General features: G+C 45.3%; 1 protein-coding gene across 5 annotated transcripts in view; it reads left to right on the top strand.

The window, feature by feature from the left end:
- HTR4 (5-hydroxytryptamine receptor 4) overlaps positions 1–16,089 on the top strand; it is a 177,405-nt gene that overhangs the window by 132,604 nt on the left and 28,712 nt on the right. For 4 of the 5 annotated variants that reach the window (XM_060634617.3, XM_060634615.3, XM_060634619.3 and 1 more), the window contains one exon: positions 12,388–15,950. The exons of the other annotated variant lie outside the window; for it this stretch is intronic. In XM_060634617.3, coding sequence (XP_060490600.1) covers positions 12,388–12,478 — 91 coding nt within the window. In that variant the 3' untranslated portion in view covers positions 12,479–15,950. Of the gene's footprint in view, positions 1–12,387; positions 15,951–16,089 lie in introns of those variants that run through there. 5 annotated transcript variants of the gene reach the window in all.

Raw genomic sequence — 16,089 nt, 5'->3', positions numbered from 1 at the left:
TCTCTAAACACTGCTCCCACGCAAGGAATGCCGCCCTCCCTCGACTGGAAGAAAAACCAGGGATGAATTAAATTAAATTAATCACACTGTTTATAAATAATTGTTTAAGCAACAGGAGACAAGACTTGTTTCCTGGGTACATTATGCCTCTTGCTGAACAGTCGGGACTGTTATTTTGAATATGCCTTCTGGCTTTTAAATTACCTGTCGGCACTTCTCTGACCCAATCTAAAACGTGCTAACCATGCCGAACAAGCTGCGTACGTTGTCTGTGCCTTTGGTGTTCCTCTTTTGCTCTGCAGGTGCTGGACTTGGTGCTACGGTGTTGAGGTTCCGTGTACCAGCCCTCTGAGACTGGCGCCCACAATAAAGAGGGGTCAGGCATGCCACTCTGCAGGGCAGACTTCAAAACCACACCCAGCTCCAGAGACGCCCAGAGTGGTCCGGGGTCACGAATGGAGGCAGGATGGTGTGGGGTTCCGACCCTTGACCCTGGATCACACTAGAGCTGCTTGAGAGCTGTTAGTACCTGAGCCTGGGCTCCACTGGTAGAGATTCTATATAAAGGGTCCAGTTGGGGACCAGAAATGCTTCTGTTTTAGGAGGTCAGGAGTACTGCAGTATTGAGATCCCTTGGTTCGGTGGCCAGAGCAGGGAGCCTGTGTCGATCACCAAGGAGTCATTGTTTCTTTCAGCACCAATAGAACAGGGAAGTGCCTTCAAGTTTAAGCCTCGTTCCACGTCTTAAATACTGAGCTAGTGCGGGCATAACCCATTAGTTCTCAAATGGGGACAATTTTGTAACCCAGGGGACAATTGGCGATGTCCGAAAGCATGTTTGGTGCTCCTGACTGGCGGGGGCTACTGACATCAGTGGATTTCGGCCAGAGATGCTGCCGAAGCTTCCAACTATGCATAGGGCAGCCCCCGACCCCCTTGCAACAAAGAATTGTCTGGCCCAAATTGCAACATAGTGCTGAGGTTGAGAAACCCTGCTTGAAACGGATTCTCTGGGCTTCGCAACATAGACTCTCCTTACCACTGACAGGCGACAGCAAGAGGGGTCTTTTACCAGCGCCAGGGGACAATGTATGCTTTTACCTGCCCACTGCAGTGCCCTGCACCACGCGACTCCTCTTTGTTTTTCGTTTTTTTTTTTTTTTTGTTTTGTTTCTTTATTTGGAGAGAGACCGAGAGAGTGCAAGCGGGGGAGGGGCGGAGAGAGGGAACCAGAGAATCCCCAGCAGGCTCCGTGCTGTCAGTGCACAGAGCCCAATGTGGGGCTGGAACTCATGAAACCATGAGACCATGACCTGAGCCAAAATCAACAGTCGGACGCTTAACCGAACTGAGCCGCCCAGACACCCCGCCACATGGCTTCTCTTAACTCACATCCATTCCCAAGATGAGACAAGTTGAAAAAAAACCCAAAACCCTGTAGAACACGATAACTGGTGTCAGTTCTGCGAAGCAGGGCCCGGAATTTCTGTGGTTACGGTGCCGGCAGTAACCTTGCTGAAAAGCCCTTTCCACCAGGCAGGCTCTGTGAGCTTGTTCTCTTACAGCATGTACTTGGCAGGGACACAGCCCTCCCGATTTAGTCGGAGCAGCTGTTCAGGAAGGAATTGCCTCCAGAACACTCTAAGAGACCCACCAGAAACCCATACTCCTTGGAAACGTGTGTTCGGTCCACGGTGTCAGGATGCAGGTCCCTGGCCCATAGAGGCGGTAAAGTTCCATCTTATGCTGAGTGTCGACAGACTGGAGTGTGTCCAGAAAAGGGTAAACACCATGATTTCCCTTACAGAATTCAGGACCTAGGAGCAACAATGTCAGGCACAGGGGAGGCTGAGCTTAGAGCTTAAAGGAAATCATGGTCATCAGCATTTTTTTTATTTATTTATCTGAGGACCGTTACACGAAAAGGGGATCTGGCTTGTTCTTCAAAGTTGCAGGGAGAGAAGTAGGGACAAAAGACTGAAGTTTTACGAGTACGTATTTCAGCACAACATGGCATGGACTGCCTTTCTAGGGAGTTCCTAATAAGGGGATTAAAGTAGACAAGAAGTAGAATAAAATAGGAGAAATTGGGACAACCACCAGTCACTTAGAAGTGGTGATCAAGGGGTGCCTGGGTGGCTCAGCCAGCTGAACGCCCAACTCTTGATTTTGGCTGAGGTCATGATCGCATGGTTCATGACATTGAGCCCCACATTGGGCTCTGCACACTGACCACATGGAGCCTGCTTGCGATTCTCTCTCTCTCTGCCCCTTCTTGGCGCTCTCTCTCTCTCTCTCTCTCCCTAAATAAATAAATAAACATTTAAAAAAAGAAGTGGTGGTCAACATTGGTCACTGGAAGCGTTGACTTGAATGAGCATGGCGGAGAAAGGGGCGGGAGGTCTAAGGAAACGCCCTCAGATCCCTCCTTTGTGGCTGCGTGAGTTACGGAACCGCAAGAAATCCTCCCACAGTGCAGCTACGCTCGAGAGGGAGCAAGACCTACCTCAGTCATTTTATTTCATTTGGTTGGAGCTGGAGACTTTCTGGAAAGACGGCCAGTGGGAAGAAATGTGCCAGAGGTAGTAGTGTTAATGCCAAGGGCCATTCTGTTTTGGTTTAGGATTCTTCCGGCAGCCTGTGGACGGGAGGAAGTTTAGACGTATCTAAGGAAGAAATTTATCCCCAGGCTGTATAGATGCTCCGTGCTACATAGCTGATTCAATGCCTGTGATTCCGTGTGAGGGAAATATTGTCCCATCCACCCATCACGATAAATTTCTATCACTTGAGCCCTTAATATGAACATAGTTACTATTTAAATATGTTTAGGGAGAAGGAGCCCTAGGCTGAGATTAGAGAAACATCCCCCTCAATCTGGTATTCATGTTCTTCATTTCTCGTATGTCAGGGCCAGGACTTCAGGCTCTGGAAATAGCAAGGCAGTATCCCAACCTGGGAGGAGCCAGAGTACTGTAGAGCAGTTTAATATCATGACCAAATGCATAGGACTTGGTATTTGACAGACCTCAGTTTGACTTCAGGTCCTGCCACCTTGAAGCTATGTGACCCTGGGCAAGTTACTGGCCCTTTCTGTGCCTCAACTTCTTCCTGTTCTAAATGGCCCTTGCTCATAAAAGTGTTGTGAGGCTTGTGTGAGATACTGTACATATGGATCCTGGAACACAGCAGCTATTGATAAACTGAGTTCTCATTGTCAGCATCAGCATCTTTCGAGGTGAAAAGTCAGAGACGCAGGTTAGCAGAACGAGCCTCCTGTCACGCGAACGCTGGTTCGTTGTCAGAACAGGTGGTGGAGGGAAGCACTTGGGTGCCAAAGTCACCATAATAGCCTCCTGACAAGGGGCAGGATGGTTCCTGAGCAGCAGGCTCAGAAGTACTTCACCTTCAAGTATATGGGAGCCGCGGCGAACGGAGGCATGCAGCAGGTTCTAGCTGCCGTTCTTCTAGAAGCACTGTGACGTCGTCTCCAACCCCTGCGCGAGGAGACCCAGTGAATAGCTTCTGGTTATAGAAACAAACAACTGTGTGTGTGCTCTGGGTTAGATTCAAGCCAAGAGCCAAGAACCTCCTTTTCAGAAAATGATCTCTGAACGTCTCGTCTTGTTTCCATGCCTATGTTAGGTTATTTTTAACAAGATTCTTAGAAACACTTCACAGTTAGAATTGTTCTTGGAGAGCCTTTTATTCTCTAAGAAACGAGCGAATCTGTGTTTTGATCAACATGACAAACAAATATATTTGGAGCCTGCTCCTCTTCCTTTTATTCTTTTCAGACTTTCGTTTCCTTCGCTGGCTGGTATAATGTAATTTGTTCCTGTGTTTGTGAATTGGCCTTGCCTGCTTTACATTTCTGCCTCTGGAGAAAGGAATGTGTGTGTGTGTGTGTGTGTGTGTGTCCATGTGTATACACATACATCCTGGGCACACACACCTATACATATGTGATTGTCACATATAATAATATATGTCATATATTGTCGTAATATAATATATTGTCACGTATAATAGTCAGTTGCGTTAGGAATAATTTGGTTTCCTAGTCTGGACGTTCCCCCTCGCGTTTCTCCTCCTCCTCCTCCTTCTCTATCATCGTCATCGTAAGATCTACCATTTACTGAGCACTGGTTTGTATGCGAGGCATCTATGCGGAGTGTATCACATGCACCATCTTACTGAATCTTTAATATACTCTATGGAGCAGGTATTATTATTTCCATTTCACTGATGAGGAAACTGAGACTCAGATTAATTTGGCCAGCGTCTTACAGCTGGTGAGGGTTAGGACCAGGATTCTCACGCATGTTCATCTGATTTCGAAGCCCTTGCTGGAAACCACCAAACTGTGCTCCTTACTAGTGAACGGAAAACCCTTGAAAGAATATAGAATTTTTGGTTCTTGGACGTCAGAAGGGCTTGAGAAGTGATCTGACCAAATATTCCAGCTAATGCAGTGGTCTCTTCTGTAGCTTATCTGATAAGTGGTTTTCAGTCGCCCCCCTCATGAGAGGCAGTTCATTATTATTCAAAGCAAGGCATTTTATTGTTGGAACAGCCCTAGTGGTTGCAGATTTGGGTCAAATTTTACTTCTCTATATCATAGCGTCATCAAAGCTTCGAGTTTTATAGCTGGAAGTGATAACAGAGCTCGAGCAGTCCAGTAGTTTTTAAACACATTTTTGCAGATGTGGAAATCTTTTGTTCAAATGGAATCTTCCTTGGACATGTGAGCAATAAAGTATAACTGCTTTGATCACAACAGATGCTTATATGGGGATGTGTGTGCACAGAGCCGTGACCATCGACCCCATCCCTCCAGTGTCTCCTGTGGCCACTCCATGGGGTTGTTAGTCTTGTTAAGAGATGCCTGAAATAGACTAGCGAACCCAATATTTTACAGAGAAGAAAATGAGGCTCCAAGATGTAAGATGTTTAAGACGATTCTGCTGTATGAGCAGAACAAAGATCTGAATCCAGGTCTCAGAACTCTGAGTCCTTCTCCCTGATTCATTCATCTCTTGCCTTTTTATTACATGCCTAATGTGGGTCAGGCACTGTTTCAGGCAGTAGGGACACAGCAGATTTCTAGATAGGCAGGATCCCTGCCATGAAGGAACTCACAATTGAGATTTTATCATCCCATTTCTTTTTGATGGTTTGAGCCCTTGGAAGCAGACACACACACACACACACACACACACACACACACATAATCAAGCCATCCTGGGCAACTTTCTCTGCATTCAGGCCAGTTTGCCCATGACTTGCCAAAAGAATGGACTCTAGAACTGAACTCAAGGCTATTCACGTATTTGGTGATTTGAGGGTGACCTTTTCTTGACACTATTGCAAATTCTAATTTATTTTTTCTGCCTCTGATTTTCTTTGGGGACAATGTGTAGAATATAACCAGAGAGAGACAACCTATTTCATATGTAGCATTCAAGATGATGGAAAGGCCATTCAGACCTGTGGGATTGGAAACTGTAAATGCCAGCTGGGTTGAGTTCTAATAGAACAACCTTGAGCAACATAGTGGGACTTGTAGTGGACAGATAGTGAAGGGCATAGAAAGCCCTCCTGGCCTCACCCAACCTGGTTGTCCAGCTCATTTCCCTCAACTCTTCCCCAGCCTAACTCCCTGCGTAATAAGCGTGCAAGATCGATCAGTTTTCTGCAGATAGTGAGTTCTCCCACCTCTGGATTATTTCTGCTGCCTTGAATGCTCTCTCTCTCTCTCGCTTTCCTGCCTGGGACAAGCCTACTCATTCTTCAAGGCAGCGTTCCAACACGAGCTCTCTAAACTTTCCTGGTCCCCACCCCCTCAATCTCTGAGCAATAACTAATCACTTCCCCCTCTGGGCTCTCTTACCACCTGCTTCTCCTCTTGAAGCTTAGTTCACCCCGAGGGATCGGAAGTACTCTTATGCACCTGACACATTCTCTACTCACCTGGGCAGCCTCCCAAGAGCAGGCCATTTTCTTACCCGCAGGGGCTAGGACCCGAGGGTGCCTGTTGACGGAAGGTGCACGTTCAAGGTGCATGCTGGTGCAGTGAGACGCCAGTTAGATCGCCCAGTTCCGATCCTGGCTCCACCTGGTGACAGATGTTTGACTTGGAACAAGTTACTCGGCCTCATTCCAGTCAACCAGAACCTGCAAATAGTAGCACCTGTGTCAGGAGATTGCTGTGAAAGTTATGTAAGGTAACCCACGATGTGTTTAGCACAGTAAATGGCACGTAATAAATTTTGGCTGTTTTTCTTGTGGGTCCGCACTTTTAAAGCATTTTCTCCTAGATATTTTCAGGTTCAGCCACATTGAAACGGTTCAGCAGAAAAAGCTGTCAGTCTGATCCCCCAAAGACTCAACGTTCCGATCCTTTTGTTGGTCATTTAGGAACTGTGGTAGGCAAGGAGGGGGGAAAAAGGTCTCACCAGGAGAATGGTTTGACCTCAGTCATCTGCGCATATGAGAGGTAGGGCGAGAGGTGCCTCAGGATTGGAACAAGCCGTGCCCACTGATTGACCTTGCACTTCGGCATACTGAAACACAGACACATCTGAGGCCAGGGGTGGGGTTAAAAAGCTCTGGGAATACATTGTGTCCAGAGGCAAAAGTTAGGCATTTCAAACTGTGCAAACTCAGCTATTTGGGTCTTTTCGACAAGTAGCAGAAAATAGCAGGAGTGCTGGCCTGTGGTTTTAGAGCCATCACCCTGCAGACGCATCACTTTATGTCCTTGCCAAGACTCTGTGTTCACTGCAAGTCAGTTTTCCCATCTGTCTGATAAGAACTTTCGTCCCTTGCCTGCTACTTTCACAACTTCTACTGTATCGGCATTCTACCCATGCTACTATTTACTTATATTTACCTTTAAATACATTTTTTTTTAAATGCGTACTTATTTATTTTGAGAGAGAGAGAGAAAGAGAGTGTGATCAGAGAAGGGGCAGAGAGAATCCCAAGCAGGCTCCGCACTGTCAGCACAGAGCCCTACGTGGGGCTCAATCTCACGAACCGTGAAATCGTGACCGGAGCCAAAATCAAGAGTCAGATGCTTACCCAACTGAACCACTACCTTTAAATACATTTTTAATCTGAATAAATGTATTTGTAAAGGAAGCTATCATGACCTCGAATGCAAAACCGTATAGAGAAGATTGTTTTAAATATAGTGCAATGAAAACAAAACCAGTTATTATTTGTATAAATTATGGTCACTAAAATTTGACTGGATCCCATTGCTTGCCAAAGACTGTGAGCCTAAGGCCTGCTCTCCATGTGTTAGGTATTAGAAACTTGTTAAAGCCAGAGGGGGCACCAACTGAGTCTTTTTCTTTAAAATAGGCAGAATGATCTCCCCCCCCCCCCCAACTCTCAAAAATAAAAATAAATAAATATAAAAAATATGTATTTAAAGGGGGTGCCTGGGTGGCTGAGTTGGTTAACTGTCCAACTCTTACTTTCAGCTCAGGTCATGTTCTTACGGTTCGGGGGTTCGAGCCCCGCATCTGGCTGGACACTGTCAGTGCAGAGCCTGCTTGGGATTCTCTCTCTCTTCCTCTCCCTCTGCCCCTCCCCTGCTTGTGCATTCAAGCATGTGTGTGTTCTCCCTCTCTCAAAAATAAAAGAAATAAATACTAAAAATATATGTTTTAAAAATAAATAAATAAAAATAAGCAGAATAAGTTTAAAGAGATATCAGACACCCTTACTATGATTCAGATTATTTAATTCTGTGCCCACTGTTTGACACATCCCCTGTGGATCACACCCCATGTTTGGAAAATACTGGCTCTTCCATAGTCAAGATTCTATTGTGGTTGATAATGAATCTAAAGACAAAAGAAGAAATTGACCTAGGGCATTGCCTTTTGAGCGATCGAACTTACTGATAACATAGTGCAAGCCTGTGTGTTCACTGTTTATAGACAATTCAATTAGTTTCAATAAGCTAATTGTACCCAAGGATTTTATTTTTCCATCACATAAAGAACACATTCCAAACTTCGCTCTTTGCATATTTTTTTAAGTTTATTTATTTCGATAGAGAGTCGGGAAGGAGCAGAGAGAGAGAAAGAGAGAGAGAGAGAGAGAGAATCCCAAGCAGGCTCCACCCTGCCAGCTCAGAGCCCAACTCAGGGATGGAACTCATACACCATGAGATCATGACCTGAGCTGAAATCAAGAGTCAGATGCTTAACCGACTGAGCCATCCAGGTGCCCCTCCTTTGCGTTTTTAACTTCTCATTTTTATGATTCATTGCCAAGTCTTATTTCATCATCAGTGTCATAAAAAGCCAGAAGTGCCCCCTGATCCACTTGGCTAAAATGCACTGCTGTGTGCATTTCAGTGCTTCCATTCCGATCTCTTGTGGACCACCACTGAATGCCTCATGTTATAGCTCTGACCCTTCCCACTCACCTGTACTTTCCCTTTGAAGCCCCCTAAGTGTCTGGCCCAAAGCACGGCCTCAGGTGTGAGTACAATACTGGATATCCACCTGCTCAGAGAATCTTCTACTCCTATGTGCATAGGAATTAGCTGAGAGCATTTTTTTTAAGAAATGAGGATGCTTGCTCTCCCCACCCAACCCCTGACCTCTCACCCCTGCTGACAGAGGTCAGGAGTGGATCCTGGGACTCTGTATTTATTGTAGGTTCCCAAGATAATTCTGATACACATAACCTCTGGACACCACCTTGCGAAAGATGACTTCGCCAGTCTCCTTCTTCTGGAACACAAGTAATTGTAGGTCTGTTTCATCAACTGTTCGTGTTCAACTTCGCCACAAAACTCTTCCCTGCACACAAATGACTTCCACATGCCCCGGTGGACAGGGTTCCTAGTTTGGGAGGCAGAATGCTCGATTTGTAGTCCTGGATCCCCCTCTCCCATCCATCAGCCCATGCCCCTACATTGACCTTCTTCCTCTTCTCACATTGAAATGATAACCCCATACCCTCCTATCTTAATGGATTTGTGTAAACGATTAAGTATGGAAAAAGATACAAAAATGCTTTGTACATCGTAGGCGATTTTACTAAAACCACCAAAACAAGAAATGGCACTTGAGGAACTCGTGTGTTAAAATGTCGGAGGTTCTTTCTTAATGAGGTTTTCCATCAGGGATTTTGAGCGGCTCTGCCAATGTTTTGCCTAAGCATATGTTTGAGGAGAGACAGTTGTGGTCTCGCTGCATTCTAAGTTGTGGCATTTCGGCTGTCCTAGCCCATCCTCCCCAGATACATTTAACAGCTTTGCAGGGTGATTTCACAGATTCAGAAATTGAGGTCTTTCAGCTTCTTTAATACAAACCAAAAATTAGCCTCCCCGTGTTTCCAGCGAAACCTCTTCCCTCCATACGGAATATAAAGTATCAGATACTAACAATAGGATATTAAAAGCCAAATTCAAGCAATTAGCCACAGCTTTGGAGAGCAGTCCCACACGCAGCTGGTGCCCAATCAGAAGGTCTGGATCTGTCACCCACCATCTCTGCCTCTCATAGAATCAGAATGTCAGAGCCACAGAGGATCTTCTAGATGATCCTCCTCCTCATTTAGCGAATGGGGAAAGTGAGGCACACGAAAGGGAGTAAGTCACGAGAGGAGGCACGTGCGGATGAGCGGTAAAAAGGCGTTAGTTCCCAGGTCCCTGCGTTCTGGCTTCCATTCACCTTGCAATACTCTGTGCATTCATGTAGCCTGAAGAGGAATGCAGACATCCAACAGTGGTTCCATGGTCATCTCGATCTTTATCTCTGACGCTCTGGAAGGATTGTATGAGAGAGCCAGTGTAACCTTGAGAAACGCTTCTCGGAGAACCTCCTCCATTCTCCCTGACTACTCTGGAGCCTTCCGCATACCCGACTCCGTAGCTCTTGTTAGCCCGTATCTTCTGCACGTTGTCCGTCCTCTGTCCTCGTTCTGTGCTGTCTCCTCACCCAGCTCCTCTCTTTGACTATGCCCTCCTGACTTTTCTCCTGCCTTTTGCAGGACTTTTTTCCTTTTCAGCTTTGTATCCCCAGTTCCCCATCACGGAATATACATGTGCCACTTGGCAAAGATTCTCTTTTAGGGGGCAGGAGGGGTCTCCAGGAACGAGTCCTGTGTTAACATCCCAGTCGCACTGTGTTTCAGTAAAAGGAGGAGCCACATCACCCTGCAGGCTTCCCACAGGTGGAATAGATACAATACAAACCCCTGCACATGCTCCTTTTACCCTGGAATCTGTCACAGTGGGACAAGGAAACGCTAGGGCAGCAGCACGTGAACACTAGACTTAGCTATGACAGTTCTCGAGACAACGAGTAACAATATATCAGGATAATTAAGAGCACAGACTTTGGTATCAAAAATGGCCTAAATGTAAGGTCTGATCCTACCATTTATTAACTGAGTAAATTTGGGGAAATTGTTTAAACTCTGTGAAACTCGGTTTCCTCGTGTGTTAAATGGGCACAAAATACACAGATTAATACACATATAACACGCTTAGCCTAATGCCTGGCTTGGTTTTATTGTTGCTGATGGTGGAAATAAAAAGTGTGATAAAAAAGGAAATGTGGCTAGTGGGAAATGAGAAACCCTTCCTTCCTTCCTTCCTCCTTCCTTCCTTCCTTCCTTCCTTCTTTCTTCCCTTGTCTCCTTCCTTCCTTCCTTCCTTCCTTCCTTCCTATTCGTTTTTTTTTCTTTTAATAGATATGTTTAGTGATCAAGACATAAAAATGGAGGGAGGTATATGAAGACTTGAGGTTGCATCTTGAGTTATCTAGAGAGCTTTTACTTGAAAATAGCATAGAAGAAGGAATATATAGCCAAGGCTGAATCAAAGCTATGTTCAGAGCAAGTAGCAAATCCAGAAATAGTTAGATCTCAATATTTAGGGAAGAAATCTTGCATATTCTATTGAAATAAGAATAGTCTTCCATCCGGAAAGATGAGAATATTACAGGGAGAAGGTTGCTGTCCAGGATTCATGAAAAATATTTAACTGTCTCTGAGCCAAGATGTATTCTATCTCAGGGGATTAAAGGAGCTAGTTGATAAGATCTCTGACTGGTGCTTTTTTGAGGGCGGGGGAAATGAGGGCAACCCGGAGGGAGACTAGTAAATATTGCCCCAGTTCTTAAAAAAGGACTAAAGCTAGACTCCAGAAACAGTAGACTCATAGCTTGAAATAGACCTTACCAAAATGCTAAGACAGCTATTACACAAATGATTTGTGAGCAAGAGTCAGCGTTGTTTCATTAAAAAAACAATTCATGCCAACTAATTTCATTATGAGGACAGATTTACCGCGGGGCAGATTCATTTCTGCAAAGCTCTGGATAAAGCCTTCCATGGGTGGGTTTATTCTCAGGCCCACTGAGTGTGAGCTGTTCCCGGGGAAGGCAGTCTGTGCCCGAAACAAGTCTGTTTCAGCCCTGCCCTAACCAACAGGGTCGTTTTGTTTTTGTTTTTGATCCTCCCTGAAGACCAAAGAGCTAGAAGGCAGAATGACACTAAACTGAAAGGTCTAGGTAGCAATAAATTATCTGATCTTCCGTGTGCTTGTGAAATCCTTAAAGTCTAGTTGGAACAGGTGCTAAATGATCGCATCTTGAATGTTGCGATTGTTATGATTTAGAATGACCTCAATTGACTAAAATGATACCAAACCTATAAAATGAAATTTATCTGAGACTAATGTAATGGCCTGTATTTTGGCATAAATAGAATAAAATAATAAATAAATAAATAAACACTCTGCACCCATTTAATAAAGAACCACAGGAATTGACAGCTCTTTGTGTCAAAAAGATACAAATTGTTAACAAGCTCCCTGTAAGCCTAGAGCAAGTTGCCATTGTTAGTGTTGACTACATTCATACAGAAGTAAACTGATGATGAAAAGTGCATGATATATACAAGTCAGGCTCCCTGTGTAGATTTGTGCTAGTTCTGGGTACCATATGTCAAGAGAGATCATCATGATAGGGATTGTTTTCAGAGAACGGTGATCATTATGAGCAATAATCTGGAAACCATAATATATAATGAACTATTAAAGAAAATGGGAATGTGTAGCCTGGAGAAGAGAAAATTTGGAGGATATAATTAGTAGAGGGAAGAATTTTGAGTGGGCCCCAGAGGGCACAGCAGTTCCACTGGGTGGAAATTGTACGAAGGCAGATTTTGGCTGAACGTTAATAAGTTCTTTGTAAAAACTGAAGTTGTTCAAAAATAATAATGGCCTGGCCGGTCAGTGGAGATTCCCGAGTAGGGGGTAAATGACTTGTGTGGCACAAGGGGCACTCCTGCAGAGATCATCGGGGATGTCCGTTCCAACTCTGAGGTGCTATGATCTCCCCTCTCCAGGGATGCGGTGGAGTGTGGTGGCCAATGGGAGAGTCACTGTCACCCTCCAGCAACTTCTTCCTTGGTGGCTGCTCAGCCCAGTGACACTTAGGCCCCGGGGCAGTGACTCAGAAGACAGCCATCCCTCGGAGAAAGGGCAGATTCTAAACTGCTGCTTGTGTGGGACTGCACCTGCCATTCTCTCCACCGTGTCTTACGCCAGGCAGCCCACAGCCACCAGGGATTTCCTCTGAGGCTTCAGCAGGTGGCGCTGGAGGGAGTCAGGGGACAGGACAACCTCCTTGTTGCCTGGGGTTTCTCCTCCAGAGATCCCCTGTGAAGGGATTTTTTTTTTTTCATTCCCCAGCACTCCCTCTTCCTGGCGTCTCGCCCGTGCCTCACACTCTCTGTTGTCCCCAGTATGTCCCCTTACTGTTCCTGGTTTGTCTCTCTCATGTTCCAAACACGATCGCTCGCTGTGTCCTATCTCAGTAATAGATGTCTCCAAATAAGCCTTCTTTGCTGTGTCTGCTCACAGACGTTGTCAGAACACATCCTCCCCACGCCTGTCTTGGTCAGAGCCATGTTCCAAAAGCACGCGTTACTTGCTTGTTCACATCTGTTACGGCCACGTTCAAAGTGCTTGCTGTCTCTTCCCCGTCCTGTGCTGTGCCAGATACCAATACACTTTCTTTCCGGTGTCTGGGTCCAAGCGTGCATCCTCCTGGCCAGCCCCCATGTCAGCTGCAGACTTCCCCTCCCTCTTCCTTAAGTCCGGTGTCCATTTATGTACCGTGGAAGAGACGGGAGCAGAGGGCTCTCGGAGGAGAACGGTCTCTGTGGCACCCTTGCAGCTTGGCCGAAGACGGCTTCCTCCCGTGCTGTGGCCTCGGGCCCTGCAGCTCTGAGATGCTTGCTTCCCTCTTGGACTAGAACCGGGCATCTTCTTCTAAAGAGCCTTGTGTAGGGCCACCAACATCGCAGTGTGTATTAAAGACTTTGGAATCTTTCCCATAGACCTGTGGCGAAGCCCACGGTAGCAGCTCAAAAGCCTTGAATCTGGCCTTGTTGCTCCCAGAGAAGACTGTGGGGCAGCTCGCACTGCACAGGAGCGACACTCACCGCAGCTCCCCAAGTAGGAGGGCAGGACTGAGCAGTGCTGGGGTGGGAAAACAGTGCTTGACTTGGAACCAGGGACCCCAGTTCCAGCCCTGGCTCTGCTCCTAACACGCTGTGAGATCTTGACCCCCGCCCTTCCATTCCCGGGCCTCACTTTCTATGTCCGTGAACTGAAGTTTGAACTCGGGGATCGCCAAGATCCCTCTCCATTTCTAGGACCACAGGATGCTGCTACAGCCGTCAGCTACCTCGAAAAGCCATGGCTTGCCTGCCTTTTGACTCTGTTTCAAAGGAGCTACCCTCTTCATCTGGGCCTTCTAGACCTATGGTCTTGCCAACTTTGCCCTTCAGATTAACCTGGATGTCTTTTCTTCAGAGCTGAGTCCTTGGCTCTTGCCAACTGCCCCAGAGGAAAGGTCCCAGGGCAATAAACCCAACTGTGTCACATGAGCCGTGTGAGGTTTTAACATTGATCTTGGCTGTGATTTGATAGCACCCCAGGACTTTATCCTACACGTTGATCCTGCTGCTTAAGACGTGTCAGTTATCATTTCCATTGATGTTGACTTTAGTTCTGGAATTGAACCAGACAAGAAAGAGCCTGGAATAAGGAAGACAAAGAGACTGGAATAAGGAATAATGAAGAGAATAAGGAAGAGAAGATTGCCCCCAAACCACCCAGATGCCAAAAAAAAATATTTCTCTGTCCGGTGAAGGCTTATATCGGGGAGAAAGTCTTGCCTTAGGGAAAGGGAAAACACATCTAAAGAGCAGTGTCCTTTAGATAGAATTCCTGAATGCTGTTGAGAAATATCGCACCAATGCTGAAATGTTCCGTCTGTAGACCAGAACTCCCGCTGATCAGTGGAGATCAGATTGAACTGGAGATCTCATCCCATCCAGTAGGAAGACAGTTTATGTAAAGTCATGACTGGCACCTTGACTCTGGCCGGACCAACCCCCTTTCCTTTTGTAAGTCCCTGTTCTCTGCCGACTACATTCAGGACTTGGGGGGCAACCACCCTCTTGAGGATGCTGGTTTCTTACAATACAAAGGAGGGAGCAGCAAGGTTCTGAGTCCCAAGGTCCCGAAGCCACGATGATATAGCCAAAGTCTCTGCTCTGACTGCTGCGCGTACTGCCCGTCGCCTCTGTGAACACGGATGTGTGGATGGGTGTAGCCTAGAAGCGCCATGGGCACTGAATTGTTGCTGACTCGCCTCAACCTCGCTGGCCTCTGAAAGAAACTCTCTCGCCTGCTTCGCAACGTCGATGTGGAGATAAGTAAGATCGTTTTTGTGGAAACATTTCATACGTCATCAAATGCCATTTTGTATGTTCACGATTCCTTTGGATTACTTTGGATGCTCCTGGGCTCTCAAGGACTAAGAATTTCTTCATCAAAATGTGAATCAATCTAGAGAAGGAGCTTCCCATGGTGAAACACAATACCGAGGGAATACCTTTCGGGGGTTCTTCCTTCCGCGTCTATCCCTCCTCCTTTGGTTACCGCACACACCCACACTGCAACTGTGTACATTACAAGCACTTCTCATTTGAAGGAGTATTGTTGTTCTCGAAGTGGAGGAGTCAGTGGAGAGGGATGGTGACCACAGACTAATTTTGGTAAAAATGAGCCTCACTTTCATGGAACCTCAAAGTCACATGAAGTTAAATTCAAATGCCTTTTTGCCTTGAAAGCATTCATTTGGAGAAAAAAACGACCTGGGTCATCGAAATTATCCCCATCCTGTAAATGCTATTTATACACATATATATATATATATAAATTCTGTGAAAATAAAAACCTCAAACATGGACTGATTATGAATGAGCAGCTGAAAAGACTGTTATATAAAGTATATACTGAGCTACTGAACCAGATAACTGAGATTTTATTTCTAATCTGATAGTCTATGTAAATTATTGTGAATTATGGTTTAATGCTATTTAGTAACCACCTAAATTTTGTTTACATTTTGAAGAAAGAATTACAAGTGGGGCCACTCTTATAGTTTATAATGCACTGAGTGGTCTGTGTAATCAACATGTAACGTATATGTGGGCCTGTTATATAGAACATGGAACTTAATTTTATAATTTCAAAGAATTATAAATTTTAATGATGGTTGTATCTTTGGTTTTATGAAATTATTAGTTATACCTATGATTTATTTGAACAAAAGCTTTGAAGGTACTGGGCTCCCTCTAATCTGTTTCTATGGAAAGCATCATCGACTTTATGGGGATCTACTCTTTGATGCTGTTCCCAGGAATGCATTCTTGGAAAAACAGGAACCTACATAGACTTGTTTTTGTAATAGATAAATTCTATTTATTAATAAATATTGATAAATTACATATATGTTTATACTTATGCATTCTGTACATGTCTAGATAAATTATACATTGAGGGAAATCTTAAGTCTCAAAACTAATAACTGAATTTTGAATCTATAATAAAATGCCGAAGTCAATCCCATGACTCACTTCTGTGGAGCTTCTCTGTCACTTTGGTAGCCCAGCCCGTCTCTTAGAAGCTTTGGGTGTTTGAAGCTGGAGAATTTTCCATCTCTAATATCGGGTTCTCTGAAGGTAAAACCA

The sequence above is a fragment of the Panthera onca genome, chromosome A1 (genome assembly GCF_046562875.1).
Source record: "Panthera onca isolate mPanOnc1 chromosome A1, mPanOnc1 haplotype 2, whole genome shotgun sequence".
Taxonomy (NCBI): domain Eukaryota; kingdom Metazoa; phylum Chordata; class Mammalia; order Carnivora; family Felidae; genus Panthera; species Panthera onca.
Note: the sequence above shows the minus strand (reverse complement) of the source record. Positions and strands in the feature narration are given on the sequence as shown.